The sequence below is a fragment of the Magnolia sinica genome, chromosome 2, assembly GCF_029962835.1.
Source record: "Magnolia sinica isolate HGM2019 chromosome 2, MsV1, whole genome shotgun sequence".
Taxonomy (NCBI): domain Eukaryota; kingdom Viridiplantae; phylum Streptophyta; class Magnoliopsida; order Magnoliales; family Magnoliaceae; genus Magnolia; species Magnolia sinica.
Genome location: NC_080574.1, coordinates 101,144,988 through 101,167,076, shown reverse-complemented (window position 1 = coordinate 101,167,076; position 22,089 = coordinate 101,144,988). Strand labels below are relative to the sequence as shown.

The following is a 22,089-nucleotide window of genomic DNA, read 5'->3' as shown; positions in this document are numbered from 1 at the left end:
GTATGTCCCACCTTTGAGCATGCCAAATTTCAGCCTCAACTGACCTCATTTGGGTCCCCAAAAGAGTGGGCCAATATGAGTACCTTGCTGGATTTTCTGCTGTAATTGCAGCAATATTGTAGTCTGGAAACTTGAAAATATAAAATAATTTTTGAATAGGTGGGCCACTTTGGTGGACCTTACCTTTTACTATACGTATGTAGGGATGTTGAAATCAATTTTTCCCGATTTTTGGAAACCCTGGGCCCACCCCTTTTGGGTGCTCAATCAGGGTTTGTTCAGAATTCTGCACTTAGCAGGTTCTTTGGATAGCTTGTATTCCTTAATTTAATTAAAATATTTCTGATTATCCAAAAATCCTATAATTTTGCAGAGGTGTGATCCACCCATGATAGGACCTACCTGCCGAGTTTCAGGGTCAAAGGACCTCTGTACCGATCGTGGTGCGGGCTGGACCAGCCCACCAGGTTAGGACACCCAGGCTGGGGCGTCCAGCCTTGGTTGGCCGTCCACCCCACCTTGATGCACTTGTTTCACCCACCGTCCATCTAATTGTGGTCCATGTCGGACACGGCCATCTCCCTCAGTGGTATCCATTTTTGGAACCCTTTTGGATGTGTTTTGGGTCAATTGCCCAGGCCGATAGCACTTTTCACCCTTGGGACGCCCAGGCCCATTGAACCACTGCTGGACTTTCAGTCCAGCAGCATGGCCCCCCTTATTTATGTGTGAAATTCAATCCTTCCCTCTGGTGGGACCCACAGAGATATGTGGGCCATCAAGTAACTCATACTTAACCCTTTATGAATATTGTTATGCTCCAGCAGGCCCAAAATATGGGTGGGCTGGAATTTCAGCAAAAGGCCCAAACTTGCTGCCCATAAGTGCCTATTTTGGGGCAGCATGGCCCACCAGATTTGGGGTTGTTTACACACATATCTTGCCCCATTTCCTATTATGCCCTGGGCTTAATTAATGCACATTTGAGGCCCACCCCAGTTGGGCTTAGTTGGATCAATGTACATATTTAATTGTAGGATTCTATAGGTCCAGTTGGGCTGGAACTTTCCAGATAGGGCCATTGGACCTTTGGGCCTATATTTACTATGCTATTGTGATGGGTTTATGGGACCACATACACTAATAGTTGGGCCCTTGGTTGCCCACTAAGTTAACCACATACTTGGGCCAAGATTTGAGGCTCAATTTACTTGTTTTAAACATGAGAATTTGCCCATATGGTTGGAATACCGGGTTGCCCATTAGGCCTACCACAATATGTGGGTTTGTAACCTTTTTGGTTGGGCCCAAAACTTACTTAGGGGTCCATAATGTTGCCTATTAGTAAGGCCATGTATATTGCCCACTAGGGCCACGGATTGTTTTAGGCCTTGGCCCTTGATTCGCTCGAGTAGTAGCGGGCTACCTTTTGGGACCTAGTTGAGGTTGGATGTCCTCCTTGGTGGCCCTAAGGTAGGCCCATAGGGTGGTTATAGGTGGTTGAAGGCCCACCTAGACCCTTGTTAGGACTGCTTCTTCCCTTAGGCTTATATGGACCGTCTTAGCTTGTGGGCTACCCCAGAGTGTTGGGCCCCCACTAGAGGATAATCCCATAGTAAATTGTCTAAGTACCTAGACTTGTTTCCCCTCCTTAGGAAGGAGGAGTATACATGTTAAGTCTTCATCTTCGTATGGCGCATCCACATGACCCATGTGCATCATAGTGTGACTGGACTGCATTTGTGCGTGGTCATAGAGATGATATGGCAGAAGGATGGAGTTTCCCTCTTATGTACATCCAGTGCTTAGAGCTGATGCATGATCTGTATACGTGACTCATGCATTGGCATCGCATTTCATGTCAGTATCACCCTTGCTTCATCAAGGCCTTGCCTCCACAGGGACATTCGTGAATGGCCGTATTTATGGACACTGGAAATATATTATCTTGAGCATTTGGGGTACGTTGGATATCCTTGGTTGAAAGCCCCTAAACCTTCAAGGTACCTGGAAGACGCCTCAACGCCGTAACCGAGTGGAAACCATGAGCGCCCGAGTGCCTTACACCGATAGGCCGCGTCTCCCACTGCTGTGTAGTCGATTGAGATAGAATGTTGCCTTATCCGCCTGAGTGAAAGGGCATTGCTAGGCTGAGTCTGACCAACTCGTAAATGGGTCCACTACCGTCGAGCCTCGCTGGTTATTGACTGTCCACAGGCGGGTAGTGTGGTCTCATACACTTGCTTGACTGTGCGGCTTGGAGAGCGACAGTCATCCTGCAGTGCATTAAACTCTGGTGGTACTCCTTGTGATGGAAACTATTAGATATGTGGACTGGTTATGACCATTGGCATCTCCTTGCATTTGCATAGCCCTAGTATGGCTTCTTCCATTCCTGGCAGCCTTGGTAGGCTTGTGGCATTGGCACTGATCATATTTCCTTTCTGCATTCCCTATTATTCTTTTGTGCACCATTATCACACTTTCACCACCCATTAAGCTTTCTATAAGCTTATGCATGATTGACGTGTGCAGGAGATACTAGGTCGACGTCTTAGCAGCAGAGCTTAGATAGGTGTTGAGCCGATGACCCCAGTGTTGCAGATCTTCTTCCTTCTTCTTTTGTCATCAGATGTATTTCCTTTTAGCATTGTATCTAAAGTTTAAATTTATAGTGGATTTTGTTGTGTGTTCCTCTGTTATTTCTGAGATTTACTTGCTGTGATCTTGGGTATGCTCGTATTGGAATGGATATATAGTTATGAAAATCCTCCTTGTAGGATCCTAGGATCGGAGCCTGCCTCAGAAGCCGAGAATAGGGTACTACGGAGGCTGTTGCAGCCAAAATTGACTATCGAGTTCCTTGTGAGTCCGGTTACCAAATCTGGCGTGTGACAAGTTTCTTCTATTTTCATTCGTTTATGTTGAGTAGAATAGTTTGTTAAATTAAAATACACATCATCACTTGACATAGATCCTCGTGTTGTAAAATGTAACCTTGTATTTTCTGGCTATCTTCTTATCATTCTCATCAAAATGAAATGGCAAATACTTCACCACCCACCAGTTTTAACACCTTGCCAGTGTGATTCATCTAATTAGATGTATCATGTATTACTATACATACATAGCTACTATTTCCCTATTCTCCAAGCCCCATACAATATTTTTACTTTTCTTTGTTAATGAATTTTCATTAATTGGTATGATTAGATTGAGTTAAGTTGCCTCCACCTTACAGCAATTTTCATGTAGAAAATTTTGAACGTTCAAGCAAATGATAAGTTTCCAAGTGCATGCAAGTAAGGAGATCAAGCATTTCCATAGTGAATTACCAGCAGCAAGTCGATGTCTGAGACCTTTCAAAATTGTTAGGAGGTAGACCTGACAAGTTCCAACATATAGAATCAATAACTATAAGGTGCAATTTCAACAACCATACTTTGTACAGGAAAGAAGAAATCTACAATTAACATCTCTTTAAATATAAAATCTTCATGAAAAAATTATGATAGGTAAGCTGGGCTTGAACCCAAGACCTCAATGTTGAAACAAGGCCTGTCTACCATTGAGCTAAGGGCTCAAACCCTTAAATCTTCATAAATAAGCATGCAAATTTCAAACTAGAGAAATGTGGAAGAAGAAATTAATAGAAAGATATTGGGAATAGTGTACTTGCAGAAATTTCAGAAAACAAACTAAAATATAAGAAAGGAAAACATTGGACAGTTGTGATTGAAGAAAAACTATCGAACTTCAATGAAACTTAAACATTCATCTAAGTTAAAATTAAAGAAAATAAAAGGGTAGTAAACCCAGATTCCACATGAACAAATTCAAACTCAATCTTTCTAATTCTTTCAGAATGAGAGGAGAAAGGTTTGATCAATAAAGGTATCTTGTTCTTATTATATGACCATAATTTGTTCCTTCGGTCAAAAAAGGAATTTCTCCATTGGTCATAAATCGAGAATGGAAAATGTTCAACGACAACATGAAAACACAATTAAATTGGTCTTAGTAATGCTTGAGGAAGTGGTAGAAGAAAGAAATTAAGAAATAAATGGAAAAGAAAAAAAAAAAAAGATCTTTTTTTTTTACACATACACTCACTCACACACCCACCCACCCTACATGGGCACTCGATCCCTGGCCTATGTGTTGAAACAGTCTGTCTACCACTAAGCCATGGAGCCAGACACACACAAAAAAGAAGATCTATTATACCACTTGATTGGAACTCTTTTCTATCATGCATATAATGATGCAATTGTAAATATTTGACAAATAACGATTTTATTGAAGCATATCATGGGATTTTCTAAATCAAGTAAAAAAGAAAAAAGAATACAAAAAAGTAGAAAAGGATGAGTCAGGCCCTTCTAGTTCTTTAAGAATGAGGGAAAAAGGATTGATAAAGAAAGACCTCTCATTCTTATTATATGATCTTGATTTGTTCCACATATTTTGGTACAAAGAAGCAGAAGAAGAAGAAGAAGAAGAAGAAAGAAAAGCTTCTCCTTAGATCATAACCAAAAAATGGAAAAGGTTCAACAGCAACATAAAAACACAAGAAAATTGGTCTAGTTACACTTCACGAAGGGGTGGGAGAAAGAAAGTGCAAATTAAATGAGAAAAAAAAAAAGGATCTAATATACAACCTTTTATATCATGATATTTTCTAAATTGTGCACAGAGAGAGAGAGAGAGAGAGAGAGAGAGAGAGAGAGAGAGAGAGAGAGAAGGGTCAGGTTCTTCTGATTCCCATTAATAAGGCAAGCATTTCATGGCTAGCAACTTATAGATATGAGATAAATGATTTCATGTTGAGCTTTAAACACAATGTAGACTACACTCCCCAACTCTTATAAATCAGAACATTACAGTGTGGTGGTTAAAACCCCACTAATTTACGAGAATGTTGATAGATGAGGTAAGTCACTGACACACTGCACTATTCATTGAGAACATTCACATTACATAGGCTGGCTGAAAATCACATTTCTAAATGCATACATACTGTTTGGCTCAGCCCTACACCAAGGGGCTGGATGCGCACAAGCGAGTGCTAGGAAGTGTCCCAAGAGGAGAAAAGGGGCAAAAAAGAGAATTGCAATGCACATGCGCACACACTTTAACGAACATGCTAGTCTTGCAAATGGGTTATCATAAGAAGTGGAGCCATGTTGTTTCCGCGTCCTTGTCTAAACCCGCAAAGGCAATAAGGGATGTGGCTCGGCCGTCCTCGAACAAACGTAAATATGTCAAAGAAAAAAGGGAAGAATGCAAGAGTGTGTAGACTCAACTACAAGACCTCCATGCATACAGAGAAAGCAAACAAACGCAGGTGAGTACTTCACACATGTAGGCAATGATCGAATCCTAGCATACAAGAAGAGGAAATGGGTACCATGTGCACATAGGCGACAGCCAAATCCCTAACAACAAAGAAAAGACAATTTACAATGCGAGTGGGTGTCGGGATGCCGAACTACACCAAGTGACACATGGTGGACATGAGGCTGGGAGCTATTGCATTGCTTCTACCAGATGCAAAGCGCTCTCTCTCTCTCTCTTCAACCCCCCCCCCCCCCCCGCCCAAAAGGAAATTCCCTTCTTTCTCTTCTTAGATCTCTTCACAATATTCGTTAGTTCTTTCTTCCTTTGATCTTTTTTTCTTTTCTTCTTCTTCTTCTTCTTCTTCTTCTTCTTTCTTTTTTTTGTGTGTGTGTGTGTGTGTGTGTGTGTGTGTGTGTCTACGAAATGACCCTATTTATAAGGTGGAGGGTAGAGGTAGTTAGCCAATGATCAATCCCTGCTTGACACATGGTGCATGGATACTCATAAAAAGATGACAAGAGCCATCTAAAGGTACCAATGATCAATCCCTGCTTGACACATGGTGCATGGATACTCATAAGAAGATGACAAGTGCCATCTAAAGGTAAGTTGTCACCAAAAGGTGGGGTGGCGCAATGAGATGCATATCGCGACAAATCCCGTAAACGAGGAGGCACACGTGTCGATGCAACGGGCCCACATGAGGTCGCTCAAGCTCCAAGAAATGAATCTCTAACATGCATGCATCCACACAATGAACGACCAGGATGTGTCAAGCATGATGCAGGTGCTTGTGTGCGAGAATGCAGAGTTGTGTAAAAATGGTAAAGATGCAACGGGTCGAAAGGCCAGGAGGGTAGCACCCCATACTGCAAGCATCTAGGAGCAATGGTATGAAGATGAAAGAGTCATAAGAAACTCACTAGAATCACAAACACAATGGAGGGGTGATGATCGCTTTGCTTAAGGCATCTAATGAATATCACACGCATATGAAAATGTCATTGGGCTTGGGGTTAATGACTTGAACTTAGAGTCTCTACTGTAATTGTTTGCCCTAAAAAAAAAGGTAGTAATGGCTTGTTGAGACCTCAGGGGAGTAACAGGGCCAAGAGAATAGTGACCTATAACCAGTGTCGAGGTATCAGTATTGCTACAAGTTTCGTTGGTTGGGGATATGGAAACAATGTCGATATCGCCAATAATATCACCGATAATCGGAAATGCGGGAAAACATGGGAAAAACTGTATAATTTTCGGCGAAACTCTAGGAGATGTTAAAATACACTTATCTACATATTTGGGAATAAAAATTTGCAAAAAAAAAAAAAAAAGAAGAAGAATTCATAATAGGCTTCCATTTAATGGAGGCTTAAAAGCACGTGTCGTCGTAAGACACAGTCTAACCATCCCATCCATCTCATCGAACCATCCAAATATCCATCAGTATTGCATAATATCGACAACTCATGATATTTTGCCAAGAAATCATCAACAACTAAAAAGGAAACAAAAGATTGTGGTCTTGATATCGCACATGTTGCGATAATGATAATATTGAGATATTATTAATATTAGCAACAGCAAATTGAAAACTGCATGCAACAATGTGCTCATAAAAAAAAAAAACTGAAATAGACTTTTTTAATAAACAAACTTTCTGTGATATCTCTACGTTGATTATATTATTGAAATATCGCCGATATACTTGTGATATGAGCGTCATGGTGTCAATTAGAATTTACACAGTAAAAAATATTAGCGATACATTGGCGATATCCATACAATGACAATACAAGTGATGCCTGGAATTTACACAATTGAAAATATTGGCGATATTGATACATTGGTGATACTTAGGACATTGTTGATGCCTGGAATTTCTAATACTACCAATGTCATCGGTATCGTTACTAGTGTTATCGGTATCACCAAGCTAGAGATAATGATAATATCGGAGATAATTTAAATAATGACTATAACCAACAAAGGTCTCAGAGGCTAGGAATGTGAACAACTTGAGTGGCAACTAAAGCATCCTCTAGAGTGGCACTGTAGGAGTAAGACAACCTCGGCAACCAACCCTGAAGCAACCTTCACAAACCTCAAGGCACATGACATTTATGGGCCACAATGCAAACAAGCTCCACGCACCTCCACTCAAACAACTCTAGTGTGCCTTAGCATAGACAAGCACAACACACTTACGCGTAGACAGGCATTACACGCACAACTCGAACAACCCTACACACCTTCATGCGGATAGGCAATGTGATCACAAATGCAGACAACTCCAACGCGTGACCGAAACGGCTACAATGCGTGACCACAAACAACTCCGTGCATCACATGCAACCGCATATAGCTCCAACACACGACTGCAAACTACTCACAATGAGCAATTATTAGCTGGAAAACCCTTATGACTATAAAGGTGTGTTGTGCAAACAACTATGAGACATGCGACTGTAGACAACTCTGCACATCTCCATTAAAACAGGCATGGCATGCATGACTGGAGATAGATCTGGCATGCAAGCACAAAAAGCTCCACGCGTTTCAACACAAATAGGCACATAACATTTGACCGTGGAGAACTCCAATGCACAACCGTAGACAATTCCATGCACTTCGAGGATAGAACCAAGGGGGAAAAAACTATACAAACTGCTTCCTGTAAATCACCACCATGTGTAATGGATAGAGACGCCAAGAACAACCAATTGCCAATGATATGATAACAAACCTCAATAATTCAACTTAGCAAAGGTCTTTTGATAGACCACAACATATGTTTCAGTAGATTCATCACTAAGTGTTTCAAATATTGTCAATATTATCAATAATATCAGCAATATTACTGGTTTCACTGGGCTAGTGATATCAAAACCCACATTATAACAAATTTCCCAATACTACCAATATTTTTTATAATATCGGCGATATGCAGCGATAATATCATTATTGCAATATTTTTGCCCAGGTCCTTTTAAAATTCAGGTGCATTAACAAAATCAATGATACTATCACCGATACACCATAAATCCTTGAAAATCAAACTAAATTCGGAAAAAAAAATCACAAAAAGCAAAGAAAATTCTTTTTTCAAAAAAAATTTCATGGATTTCGTTTCTGAGTGATTTCGACCAATTCTCTTGCATTTTCTTTAATCAAATCTTGAATTTGGGGGAGAAATTAAGAATAGATGCGTGCAAATTTGTTATGAACTCATTTTCGATATAATTGCACCGCTTTTTCCTGACAACACATGGTTTACGCTCCTATAAAATGTAAACATATTATGTATAGTTGTTTTTTGCAATATTTGATTCCTAAATATATAAAAATTGTCTTTTAACATCTCTTGAAGTTTCATTGAAAAATTCCTCCTTTCCCAATGTTTCTTAAAGTCTATGATATTTTTCAAATATTGGCGATATCGATACATGTTTACGTATCCCCGGTCATCAATACATGTAATAATACTGATACTCTGAACACTAATCACCAGCAATTGAGCCTTGTATTGTTCAAAAGAGTCCTTAGGTTTTTTTATAGAACACAATTCTTTTTCCTTCGAGCAACTCTTTCATGATATGCCTTATTGTCAATATGTCGTCTTTACACTTTAATGGGATAAGGCATAAAAACGCTAGGAGTGCTAACAAAAGATAACGTTGAAAGGACAAAGTATTGCGAAGAAGAAAGTTGCTTATATGAGAATTAAAATTGATAGGGCATCTAGAAAGTCAAAACTAAGCATATTAAATTACAAAGACATGCAACGACAGCGATACTACAAAGTACAACAATACATACATAAGATTATGCTAAAGAGACAATAGAATTACCTTTAAAATAATAATAATAATAAATTTGGTAACCCAGTAACAATATCAAAATAGGAATTTTCCATTTTCTCTAATTTATCCAATAATTATCAATTTTTTAACTTAAAAAGTTCAACAAATTGGGCCAATACAAGTATAGATATGCATTGATTCATATCGGTTCTAGGATATCAATATTTGGAACCTCATTTCTCACCTCTTGCAATGTTCAAACCAGTATTTTCAGTATCCATAGTATTAATCGATATATCAACTGATAATATCAGTGTTGCAATGGGGACATCTAAAACTCTTGGTATTGCCCAATATATCACAATATATCAGTGATATTACGCCATATATAAGGAAATCAAGTCCAAGCCCCTTTATGCACTTCCATTGTATCGTCAATAGTTAGATATGTATCAATGATACAATGGTTGTGTCATCTCCCATAGAAAATTGAGAAAAATAATGATAAAAAAAAAAAAAAACTTGTTTTCTTTCTTTTTTTATTATTTTATTTTTTTTATTTTTTGGGAATCTCTTCTAAACTACATTTTGGCAACTTCTTTTGAGTTGTTTCGAAAGAAATCTCTTCTTCTGTAACGACCATATAAAGGAAAAACATGAAATTGTAGGTAAACTGCTAGAACCGAAGCTTGGAGATACGTCTAGTTGTCTTAGAGGGGGGTGAATAGGACTTTTAAAATTTATTTACTCCTTTTGCAAACACTTACCTCTAAACACATAGATAAAGAGATTTAATCTAGAATAAGTGTGCAAACAAAATCAGGATAGTGATATACATAGTTGTGGCATATTATCAAACACGTATTGTGCATGAATTGTTTAAAGCATACCAAGCAGTTAATCAATCACAAGACATGAAGTAAAGCATTCAACACATTGCACAATGATGTATAATGGTTCGGCTATGTGCCTACTCCACTCCCGGTTGACGTAATCTCTTCTAAAGTGTGCCAGATTTCACCATCCAATGATTTTAAATCAGGTTAACTATAAACCTTTACAACCTACACAAGTTTACTAAACTTGCCTACACAAGGCACTTGATAAGCCCTACACAAGAGCTATAAGTTCTACACAAGAACTATAAAACAGTCCTACATAAGGACATTATATGTATTCTCCCGTCAGAGGTTTACGAAAGGTCTTAGTGAGTTCGTGGTAACCAAACTCTGAATCTCAATCCTACACAAGGAAAGGTTTTTCAGACACTAGGTGGACTCAAATACTTACCTAGAAGAGAGTGAGCCCCATTCAACACATTGATGAAGATCTTCTTGGTTGTTGAAGATTCTTCAGCTCCTTTGAACCGCAACCGATCGTAGATGCTTCAATGTCGATGTCAAGGTTGGTAGGTAAGGGGTTTTGGGTAAATCCTATCTAGTTAATGATGTGAATTTATGAGCTAGAAGGGATTCCCCAAATTTGAGCATTTAATGAATCCAGCATATTAATTTACCTTTAAGATGTGTTGTTGGAACATCAATAAATGCAGGAGTTCATAGTTCAATCCAAGCAATAAGTTCACAATGATTGCATTTAAGAATGGATTGAATGATGAACTCCTATGAGGGAAGAAGGCTTGAGAGGAAAGGTATTTACTCCTGGAACAACTCTCTCAAAGCTCTCTTCAATACTCACTTGAAAACCCTAGAAGCAACTCCCAACTTTTATAAGTAAAATCTCAATGGTAAGAAAATGGGTAGAAATCTGTCAGTTTCAATGTCATCGAACCTTCTTCGATGACATAGAACTTTGCATAAGATTTTCAAATAGGTGCTGGACAGTTTCTGTCCGATGTCATCGAATGTCCTTCGATGTCATTGAAGGATGACTCGATGCCATCAAGATTTTCTTAAAAAATACTCTGAGGTTGCTGGACTAACAGGGTTCATTTTCGATGTCATTGAAGGTGTTTCGATTTCATCCTGATTTTACTCATTTTCCTTTGAAAGCTCTCTAGACCATTTCGTCCACATTTCGATGTCATCGAACATTCTTCGATGCCATCGAGATTTGAATTTTGATGTCATCGAGAATTTATGCATTTTCCTTTGAAAAACTTACTAGACTATTTGGTATGTTTTACGATGTCATCGAACCTTCTTCGATGACATCGATAACTTTTCTTCGATGCCATCGAAGGTGGTTCGATTGCATTAAGAAGTTCGATTTTCCTTAAAAGCTTGCTGGAGAGTTTTGGCCATATTACGATGTCATCGAAGCTGGTTCGATGCCATCGAAATTTAAGTTTCGATGTCATTGAAACCCTTTGGTGCCATCGACAATTTGCAGATAAAATCAGTTTGGTTGCTGGACAAACTGGCCTCGATTCCGATGTCATCAAACAACCTTCGATGACATCAAAGATGTCTCGATGTCACTTCAATGACATTGACAATAACATAATTTCTTCAATATGATTCAATCTCCACAAGATACAAGTTAAGGTATTTAACATATTTACCAAGGGTTTTGCTAAGATGATTTTGGGCAAGTATGGACCATGATTAAGGGTTTTAATACCTAAGAGGGTTTGGTTAGGGTTGTGAGGCTTAATTTACCTTTGATATGCTCTTGAACTTCTTCAACTTAGGCGACTATTCAAACTTGTAATCTTCATTCGGGGCTTACTTGACTCTAAGACTCAACCTTCACGTTAATTGACAAACAAGAGCACTTTCAAAACAGACGTAACCACGCATAATGGGGGAGGGGAGTGTTCCAGGAGTTGCTCACACCCGTAGTAAATTTTCCAAGACTGTAAAAATCTTGATGTGAGTATATCTCATCGTTTTCCTGACTTTATCATGCGTTTAATCACGATTGAATTTTATGGTGATTTGTTTTTTGTGTTTTGATCATGATGAATCTCATATAAGTATCTTTTATAGTTTTCCAGCTTTCATCTTATTGCGATACATGCATGGGCTTTAATGTGGATAAATATCCTTAATTCTTTAATTTGCGTCTTGTTATCATGCCGATCTAATCTTCATGTTACCTTTAGATAGTTGGCGCAAATTGCTAGATCACGTTTTTGAATAAGGACCATCTTTCTTGATTCTAAGAAAACCATGTTGCACAAAATCTATACTTTTCAGGGTTTTTGTGAATTATTGTCCGGCAGTTTTGAAAATCATACGTATGATGGTTTCGAGTTTTCTAATCAGAGTAGAAATGATCGTGTGATATTTTGAAAACAATGATTTGAGAAAAATCATGTGTTGTGTGTTTATATATATATATATATATATATATATATATATATATATATATATATATATATATATATATATATATATATAATTGTGACCCATACTTGGAATGTCAAAAAATAGGTAAGGTGATTGAATTCATTGGGTTAAGAGTTCTTAAAATGTAACTAGCTAGGGTGATTCAGTCCCTTAGGTTGAGAGTCCCTAAAATAAAAACAGGTGGGGTGATTGAGACCCTTGGGTTGAAAGTCCTAGAACCCTAATTGGTACTTATAGGAAGTTTCATGGATTTGGGTCGGGTGGGTGCAACAAACCACTTACGTAAGCCAGGTGGAGTAGTAGTCTAACCAGCTAACATATGAATGGTCACTCATGGATTTGGGCTGGGTGGGTGAAAAAGACCACTTATGCAAGCCGGGTGGGTTTGAGAAAGTGTTGGCCAACTAGATTAAAATGGCCCCGATGTTCTGAACTTTAGTCTATATTAATTATTTGTGACGACTTTCTATAAAAAAAATTTTAAAAAGGAAAGAAAGAAATATAGTTGGTTATGTATTATCATGCATGTCACTTTTCAATGATATTTTATTTTAATCATGATCATTTGGAAACGAGCATGTTTTTTTAGCTAGCATTGAGATTACTTGCTAAGCTTTTAACCTTGCCCTTTCTGCTGATGTTTCCTTTTAGGAATAGGACCTCAACAAAGTGTTTGAGGGTTGTTTGCCGATACTATTCATATGGTTTAGTTTTATATATATATATATATATATATATATATATATATTTTATTTTATTGTAAGAGACTTGTATCCCAATTTTATGTTTATTTCCTGGTTGATGACATCTTTAAGTATTGGATGGAGTTCATATTCTTCTCTACTTAAAATAATATTATCTATGGATGCTTGGTAATAGTGTTTATTGATTTTCATTTTTTAATTAGTTATTTTATTTTTATTGGTAGGTTGTTGAGCACAAAATCGAGTAGCGAGCATTGGGTGTGAGATCTAGGTTGAGCGAATCCAAGTTCCGAACTCGGGGCGTGACAGTTTTGGTATCAGAGCCAAGGTTTTGGCGATAGATTCGAGCTAGGTTTTGTTTGAACAGTTAAGCACATTGGAGATAGGATGCACCTCTGTGTTGATTGCTGTTTGTTTAGTTTTCTAGTGGTGTTGCTCTTAGGTTATCTACTTTTGAATGAATTTTGATGTTTTGCCTCTCCAATCAAAGATCATGTTTGACCCGCAGCCTCGCACTAGTGCCTCTGATGGTAGTCAACCACTTGAAGGAGTCTTCCATGCTCTGGGAGACATGAATGCCATTTTGAAGCAGCAAGTTTGTTGTACAAATGAGGAGGCCGTGCTGGTCGAGCAAGACAAGGTCGGGAGCCTAGTGAAGGAATTTAAGAGGTTGAGTCTACCTACTTTCAAGAGTTAGTTGGACCCTATGAAAGTAGAAAAGTGGAAGACACAATTGAAGGTGTTTGCTGTCATAGGGAACAAAAGGTCACTTTAGCAATTTTCAAGTTGAAAAGAGAGGCCGACCATTAATGGAAAATGGTGAGATCGGCTAGGGAGGAGACGGTGTGGACATGGGAGATGTTATGCGAGAAATTCTATAAGTACTTTCCTAACAGTGTTCATGAGAAGAAGGCAATGGAGTTCATGAATCTCGAGTAGGGTAATATGATTGTGGGCCAGTTCCCCCGACACGGAAAATAGAGACCACCACACTCATAGCCCAACACCAATAGTTCTCTTCATACTCAAGTCCTAAAAGACACAATGAGAAGGAAAGAAAATCACACAACAATTTAATGCTCTAGTAAGACAAATAACAAAGCTCAAATTTGAATTAAAGTTGGGAATGTACAGGATGCTAGATAAGATGAGGGAAGGAGAAAAAGATACAAAACCAATACATCCTACTGGAGTGGAAGTCCCATTAGCAAGACGAACTAAACGATTACAAGTAGAAGAGGTGGAGGAAAGAAGACAACCGTGCATACTAGTCATATAGTCAGAGACCCTCGAATCTATAATCCAAGTTGCAGGAGTGGAGGAGGGATGGAGTGCAGTACCTGTTGTAGCAATGAATGAGGAGGCAGACGACTGTGATAAAAAGGAGGCAAAGGGGCCTAACTGGGCTTGAAGTAACTGGAGATGTTGATGTTCCATAGCTTCGGCATGAGTCATACTGACAGAATCAGCTTGATCTGAAGTATCCATAGGGAGACTACCAAGAGTATCGGATGCATTCCTAGTCTCATCACAAGTTGCAATGTGAGCAGTAGGACGGCCATGTAGCTTGAAGCATTGTTCTCGAGTATATCCTGAACAATTGGAAAAGGTGCACATAAATCTTCCATGACCTCGGCCACGTCATCTAACTGAGGCTCCTCCTCAAATATATGAACCACCACTATTATCTCTAGATGGAACGGTAGTGGAGTTAAAGGCAATCCGCTCCTGTGTCAAGGTTGGGGCCGACATAACTCACATGCAGGCTTCCTCTATATGAACAATAGAGTAAGGTGCCTAAAGTGAATGAAAAGGACTTGTAGCAACAAGTTGTGTCCTTAACGCCTCATATTCATTGTTCAACCTAGTTAGAAACTTGTAAATCTTGGCCTCATCTTCTTGCGACTTTCACAATTTTGGCACTACGACTATTTGGTAATTCGTTGAGGGGTTGAAAATGACTCGACTCTTCTCAACGGCTTTTCAAAGCCCCAAAGTATTCAATAATGAACATGTTCTCCTGTGTAAGTGAATACAACTCTGTGGTTAATTGGAAAATACAAGGCCTGTTCGAGATGGTTCCATAAGTGTCATTTAGGGACTACTATAGGTCAACAGCGGTATCATAAAAGAAATATCTAGAAGTAATGTTTGGTTTCATAGAGTAACCAGCCCATGACAATAGCATAAGATGAATCCCATGCATCATGTTTCCATGAGTCTCCAGATGAAGGTCTCTTTGCAGTCCTAGTAAGATATCCAAGTTTCTCCTTCCTAATGATATACATTTGAACAGAGCCCGAGACCGTAGAAGAAAGTTACTTCCATTAAACTTGGTAGAAGTAATCAAGAGTGGTCCCTCAGGGCCATGTCCAACTACCTTAGAGTATATAAATATTGAAGAAAAATGGAGATAAGAGGAAAGAAAGCCACACAACAAATCAAACAAGTACCGATGATTGATGGAATATATATTGACCATCCAGTGTATATGCTAGACCCAAAAATGGCACAGACGGCCCTATTTTTGGGTGAAAATGAGCATCGACCAGATCCGATCCTCCACGAAAGTACTTCCCCTATGTAAGGTACTCAAATGCATATGGACTGATTTGGGGATTTTTCAGAAAAATCCTAGAAAAGTTTTAAAAAATATATCTCAAACCACTCCAAAAAAATTTGGAAAAATTGTCATTGACCTCCTTACATGAATCTGCACCTAAGGGTGTTGGTTTTGATGCAATCCGATCCATATGATTGTGGGGTTGTTGATGTCAGACGTACGGATGCTGACGCCAGCAAGTTCGTTCGTCAGAAACTGCTTTAATCTTCTTGTTTCAACCTGAACTCGATCTCCTCGTTGAAAAAAACAGGAGGATTTCTATTGGTTTTACAAGGTCTTGATCGAACTTCGATCTGATGCCATGTAGTTTTTGTGAAGAAGAAATGGGTGAGAGACCTATAGAAAGAAGAAGTTTGAGAGAGAGGATAAACGTTACCCTCTCCTTTTTCTTATTCCTTTATATATGCAGGGTTTTTACAACTACTTACCCCATAACAAGCTATAAATGATATATTTAGAAATAGACCCCTATTTACAGAAAAGTCCATTCTAAACATAAAACACCAATAATAACAATGTTCCAACAGCATTAACACGAGTATTGTTAGATTCATTTGCAAGAAAGACTCTGAAGCCTTGCATAAACTTCGGCCATTGAAGGAATGGATACACCTCTCAAAATATAATCTTTTATCGATTGGTATTCTTTTGGTAATCCACACAAGAGCTTCACGACTTTCACATCTTCCCATTGCTTTTTCATAATAATGACATTAGAGTTAATGGGATGATATATGGAAAGCTCTTCCCACATTCTAGTCAATTTTGTAAAATATTCACCAAGGGACTTATCCCCCTTCTGTAATGAAAAGATCTCCTCGTATAACTGATATACTTGAGAAATATTTTGTTGCGAAAAGATCTCCTAGCAGTATCCCAAATATTTTCTGTTGTATTTAAGAACACCAAATTGGAACTCACTTCAAGTTCCATGCTATTCCACAACCATGCTCGAATTTGAGCATCGTCACACATCCATTGTCTATATTTAGAATCAGATTCTTCAAGCTTAGGTTTCATAAGAAATTGATCCTTTTCACAGGCTAAGAAAAACACGTCAACTGACTTAGCCCACATAAGATAATTCTTCCCATTCAACTTCATAGACATTATTGATGCATTAAACAAAGATCCAAACATTTCTCCAAGTGATGCAGGTCCAACAACCACACCTTTGAGTTCCATAGTCACCCCACTATCAACTTCAATTTATATAAAAAGCGCTGACTTAATAATGAGAACCACAATCAACTACACATCCAGAACAATACCACATAAAAAATCTGGCCCATTATCACTAGAATCCGCATCCGTATCATTCACACATCACACATAACCTTACGGATGGAAATAGTCTCCCAAAAATTGCTTCCACATGGTGTAACAAACACAATCAATTTTAAACATCACCTTATGACAGAAATTAGCAAGCCTATATTTTGCACTAAGGATCCTATGCACCCTTCTGCGAGCGATTCCTTCTACTTGAAGAACAACACAAAAAATATTATTTTCTGCACAAAGAAATGACGAAACAGATTTCCCTAGGGTCCGATCAGTCCCCTACAGTTTAGGAGGCCCCCAATACTTGATCCAGCAACTAGGGTTGAAAAGGAGGAGGTTGTAGGCAGGGGTGGCTCAACATTTTAGGAGGCCTTAGGCAAGTCATAAAAATGAGGCTTTTTAGTTTTAAAAATAAAAAATAATAATAAATTCAAAATTAAACCATAAATTTGCTTCTTGCCTTTTTAGATGCAAAATTACTAATTAAACTTTTGTATTCAAGTTTTACCCAATAAATCAGTTTCAATAGATAAGATTGCTAAACCGTTTAATCTATCTTGAGACATAATTGTTCGTAAATAATTTTTTATAATCTTTAGTTTTGAAAAACTTCTTTCTATAGATGCAACTGTAATAGGTATGGTAAGTATTATTCTATACGCAATAAAACAATTTGGAAAACAATCTAGTTCTTTTATTAGATTAAGTATTTCAATTGGAGTATTAATTTCTGTTTTTGCAACTTCTTTTAAAACTTTTAATTCCGAAAATAAATCCAAACCATCAATATTAGAATGCATGTCATGCTTAAGAAAATTTTCAAGATCGAGACATTTTTTTTTCTAAAGCGCAATCATCAAAAGATCTTAATCTTTCAAGACCAAACAAAAAGCCGAATATGTCATCATACTTTGAAAATAGTTCAAATCTATCTTGCATGAAAGATATTGTTTGATCTACAATATAATAAAAATAATCAATTTTGAAAGATTCCTCTGCTGACTTCATCATCTCATCATCATTTTCTTCATTTTGATCGAATTGTTTTTTCCTATGAATGACACGCTTTTTACGGAATATAGTTTCTATATCCATCTCAACTGCAACTTTTTTAGATAAATCCAAAGCAGATTTAAAACCATTTTCTTCGTAGTTTTTGAAATAAATAATAAGTCCCTTTAATTTATCCATAGCAAGATCTATACGCATATTTTCAAGTTGTAAGCTCTTACTAACGGAATTTACAGCAAACAATATCTCATACTAGATATTAATTCCCAATAGAAATTCAAAATTTTCAATCTCATAGGTTGCTAAGCATTTGGCTTCACTCCTTGTCTTAGGATCTTTACTAACTTCTGCTAATTTCAATAAAGCATCCCTTATTTTTTGGGCCTGAAATTTTAGAGCTTTCACACTTTCAATGTGACTTTCCCAACGTGTTTGGGACAAAGGTTTAGGAGTCAAAGTAATATACTCTAATAAAACTTTTCATCTATTTGTAGAAAAAGCAAATAAAGAATATATACGTTGTACTACTCCAAAAAATGATATTGCTTTAGAGCATGAATTAGCCATATCACAAAGAACTAAATTCAAACTATGGCAGCCACAAGGAGTATAAAATGCTCTAGGATTTAAATCTAAAAGCCTTTTTTGCACACATTGTTTGTTACCTTTCATGTTAGATCCATTATCATAGCCTTGTCCTCTAACATCATCCACATCAAGATTATGTTTCTTTAGTGTACTTAAAAGTTCGTCAAAAAGTCCTTTCCCCGATGTGTTTTCTACCATAAAAAATTCTAAAAAGTGTTCATCAATCTTTATTGGATTTACTGAAGTATCAACACTTCGTAGTATAACAGTCATTTGTTCTTAATGACTTGCATCAGGAGTACAATCAAGAATAACTGAGTAATACTTTGCTCTTTTGATTTTCTTAATGATCATACTTTTGACTTCATCGGCTAACATCAAGATCAACTCATTTTGTATGTTATGTCCCAAGTAATGATTATGAATCTCATGTACTTGAACACGTCTAATATGTTCTTGCATTACAGGATCAAACTCTACTATCATCTCTATCAGGCCTAAAAAGTTCCCATTATTATCTTCATATAATTTTTCCTTCTTCCCCCGAAACGCAAGATTGTTTCTAGCTAACGTCTTCACTACAGCAATGATTCTAACAAGAATTTTTTCCCAATGTTCTTTCTCCTTGTTAATTCGATCCTGGACACTCTTATTAATTATCTCATTTTTTGACAATCTCTTTTCCAAGTCAAACCATCTAGTCATATTGATAATATGTTCATTAGATATTTCATGAGACTTGAGCTTTTTACCAAGATTTTTCCAATCTCTACATCCTTCGTTAACTAACTGACTTGTACTATATTTTGAGCTAAACAATTTACAACAAAAAACAAAATACTCTATCTGTATCTATTGAATACACTAACCATCCACTATCTTGTTTTTCCTCATTCGGTAGTCTACGAATATAATATTCTTTCGAGAAATGTCTATTGTTTTCATTTTTTGGGAACTCAATATCATTAATTCTAATTGGACCTTTCTCTATTAAGATATCTCGTAACTTCGTATTAATTTCCTTCCAATGTCAAGGATCATAACAAGTGATATTTAAGATAGATTGATCATCACAGCTTAGACTATCTATGTATGTCTCACTAACAATTTGTTCTAAAATTTCATTTTGTTGTGTCACATCAACATTATCTTCTAAGTTCTCCCCTTAAGTCACATCAACATTATCAACTTCTTCTAAGTCCCCCCTAATACTTGGTTATTCACCTATTACATCTTGATTAGAATTTGGTTCCCTTTTGTCAACAAGATATTTGTTAAGGCCTCCTCTTTGAGGTTGTACTAAACTTTTTATTCTCCTTTTTTTCTTGAGTTTTCATATCCAGATGCATATTTTCTACTAGTCATTTTAAAGATTAACAAGTTGACACAAATAAGGAATAATAATAATAGATAAACAAAAGCTAATTGAAATATAAATTCTTGAACAATAGAACTTGACGAATCCTAGTTTTGTTGGAGCAGCAACAACCAACGGATCAAGACTCTGAGAAGTTGATTTGCCGATTATCTGAGAAAGTTGTTTTGCAGATATTGTTTAGTCAAAAAGTAGGAAATACTTTGAGATTGAGAAGCTGCTTTGCTTAGCAAAAAAGTCGGTTGTGTTGTGCGATTGTTTTGCTGTTTAGCAAAAAGAACAATCCGTGGATTAGATAATGAACAGTTCAGTAGCCAAGAGGCTACTTAAGTGACGTGATGAAATAGGATTGGTTGGATGCTAAGAGTCTGTTGCCTTACAATTAATGCTCTTTTCCGTTGGAGCTCTGTTAGGCTTCTCTCTTCGTTTGGTAGTGCACGTGCTCTGTTAGGCTTCTCTCTCCGTTTGGCAGTGCATGCACTCGACCATGAAATGGTAAACGCTCTTTCCGTTGGACCATGATGTATATATTGTATCCACACTGCCCATTCATTTCGCGAGATCATTTTAGGGCATAATCCAAAGAGTGAGAAAGATCCAAATTTCAAGTGCACCCCACCACAAAAAACAATGGGGATTGAATGCTTACCATTAAAACCTCTTTAGGCCATAGAAGCTTTCGATCAAGCTAATATTTATGCTTTACCTTATTCCATATCTTTTTTAACTTATAAAAAAGTTAGATCTCAAATAAACATCATGGTCAACCCTGGAAGGTTTCAACGGTGGCCGTCACCGTCCCACTGTTTTCTGTGGTGGGGTCCACTTGAACTTTAGATCTGCTTAATTCTTTGGCTCACTCCCTTAAATGATCTCTCCAAATGAATGGATGGTGTGGATACAACACATACATCATAATGGGGCCCACAGAACGTGGCAACGTCTCACAAGACTCGCTCCCATCTAGTTGAGTAGCCAGCCTGCTTCCCTACCCTATATAATTTAAAGAATTAAAAATCCCATCCTCTATGAATTACAAAAATGCCGTCACATAGAATATTAATAGTAACATGTCTAGGTGGCGCCCACAGTGATGTTTTTGATAAATTTATCCCGGCCATCAGTATTTTTAGATTATGTTACGACATGGACCTAACAATGATATTGATCCAAACCTCGAGTGGGCCACACGGTAAGAAAAGGTGAGGATTGAGCTTCCGCCATTGAAACATTCAAGCGGCCACAAAAGTTTTGGATTATACTAATGCTTTTATCCCTGTAAGAATAACCTCATGAACCATATGGATGGCATATATACATCATGGTGGACCCGGGAAATTTTCAACGACATGAATTCCCCCCCTTACTGTTTCTAGCCGTACAGCCCACATGAGTTTTAGATCTGCCTCATTTTTGAGCCTACATTATAAGATGATATAGAAAAAAGGATGGACAAAGTGGATTTCTCACAAACATCATGGTGTGCCCCACCTAGCTTGCCGTTGAAGGAAGTTCATGCTGATGGCCTTGGCCGCAATCCGTGTCCATTGGAAACGGAAGCCGGTTGGCTACTTAACCAGACCGTAGCGAGTCTGGCTACTTATGTGACGTCACCACATTCTTTGGGCCCCATCATGATGTATGTGTTGTATCCACACCATCCATCCATTTAGAGAGATCATTTTAGAGAGTGAGCCAAAGAATTAGGCTGATCCAAAGTTCAAGTGGACCCCATCAAGGAAAAATGTGGGACAGTGACAGCAACCATTGAAACCTTCCTGGGGCCAACCATGATGTTTTTTTGAGATCCAACTTTTTTATAAGTTAAAAAAGACATGGAATAAGATAAAGCATAAATATTAGCTTGATTGAAACCTTCTGTGGCTCAAAGAGGTTTTAATGGCAAGCATTCAATCCCCATTGTTTTCTACAGTGGGGTGCACATGAAATTTTGGATCTTTCTCACTCTTTGGATTATGTCCTAAAATGATCTCACGAAATGGATGGGCGGTGTGGATACAACATCACTTCAACAAGGGGCCAAGAA

General features: G+C 37.7%; 1 protein-coding gene across 2 annotated transcripts in view; it reads right to left on the bottom strand.

The window, feature by feature from the left end:
• The window catches only part of LOC131237314 (pentatricopeptide repeat-containing protein MRL1, chloroplastic), a 141,212-nt gene that overhangs the window by 16,183 nt on the left and 102,940 nt on the right, over positions 1–22,089 (bottom strand). For both annotated transcript variants that reach the window (XM_058235020.1, XM_058235021.1), the window contains exon 17: positions 3,336–3,384. In XM_058235020.1, the coding sequence (XP_058091003.1) occupies positions 3,336–3,384 (49 nt within the window). The remainder of the gene's footprint in view (positions 1–3,335; positions 3,385–22,089) is intronic.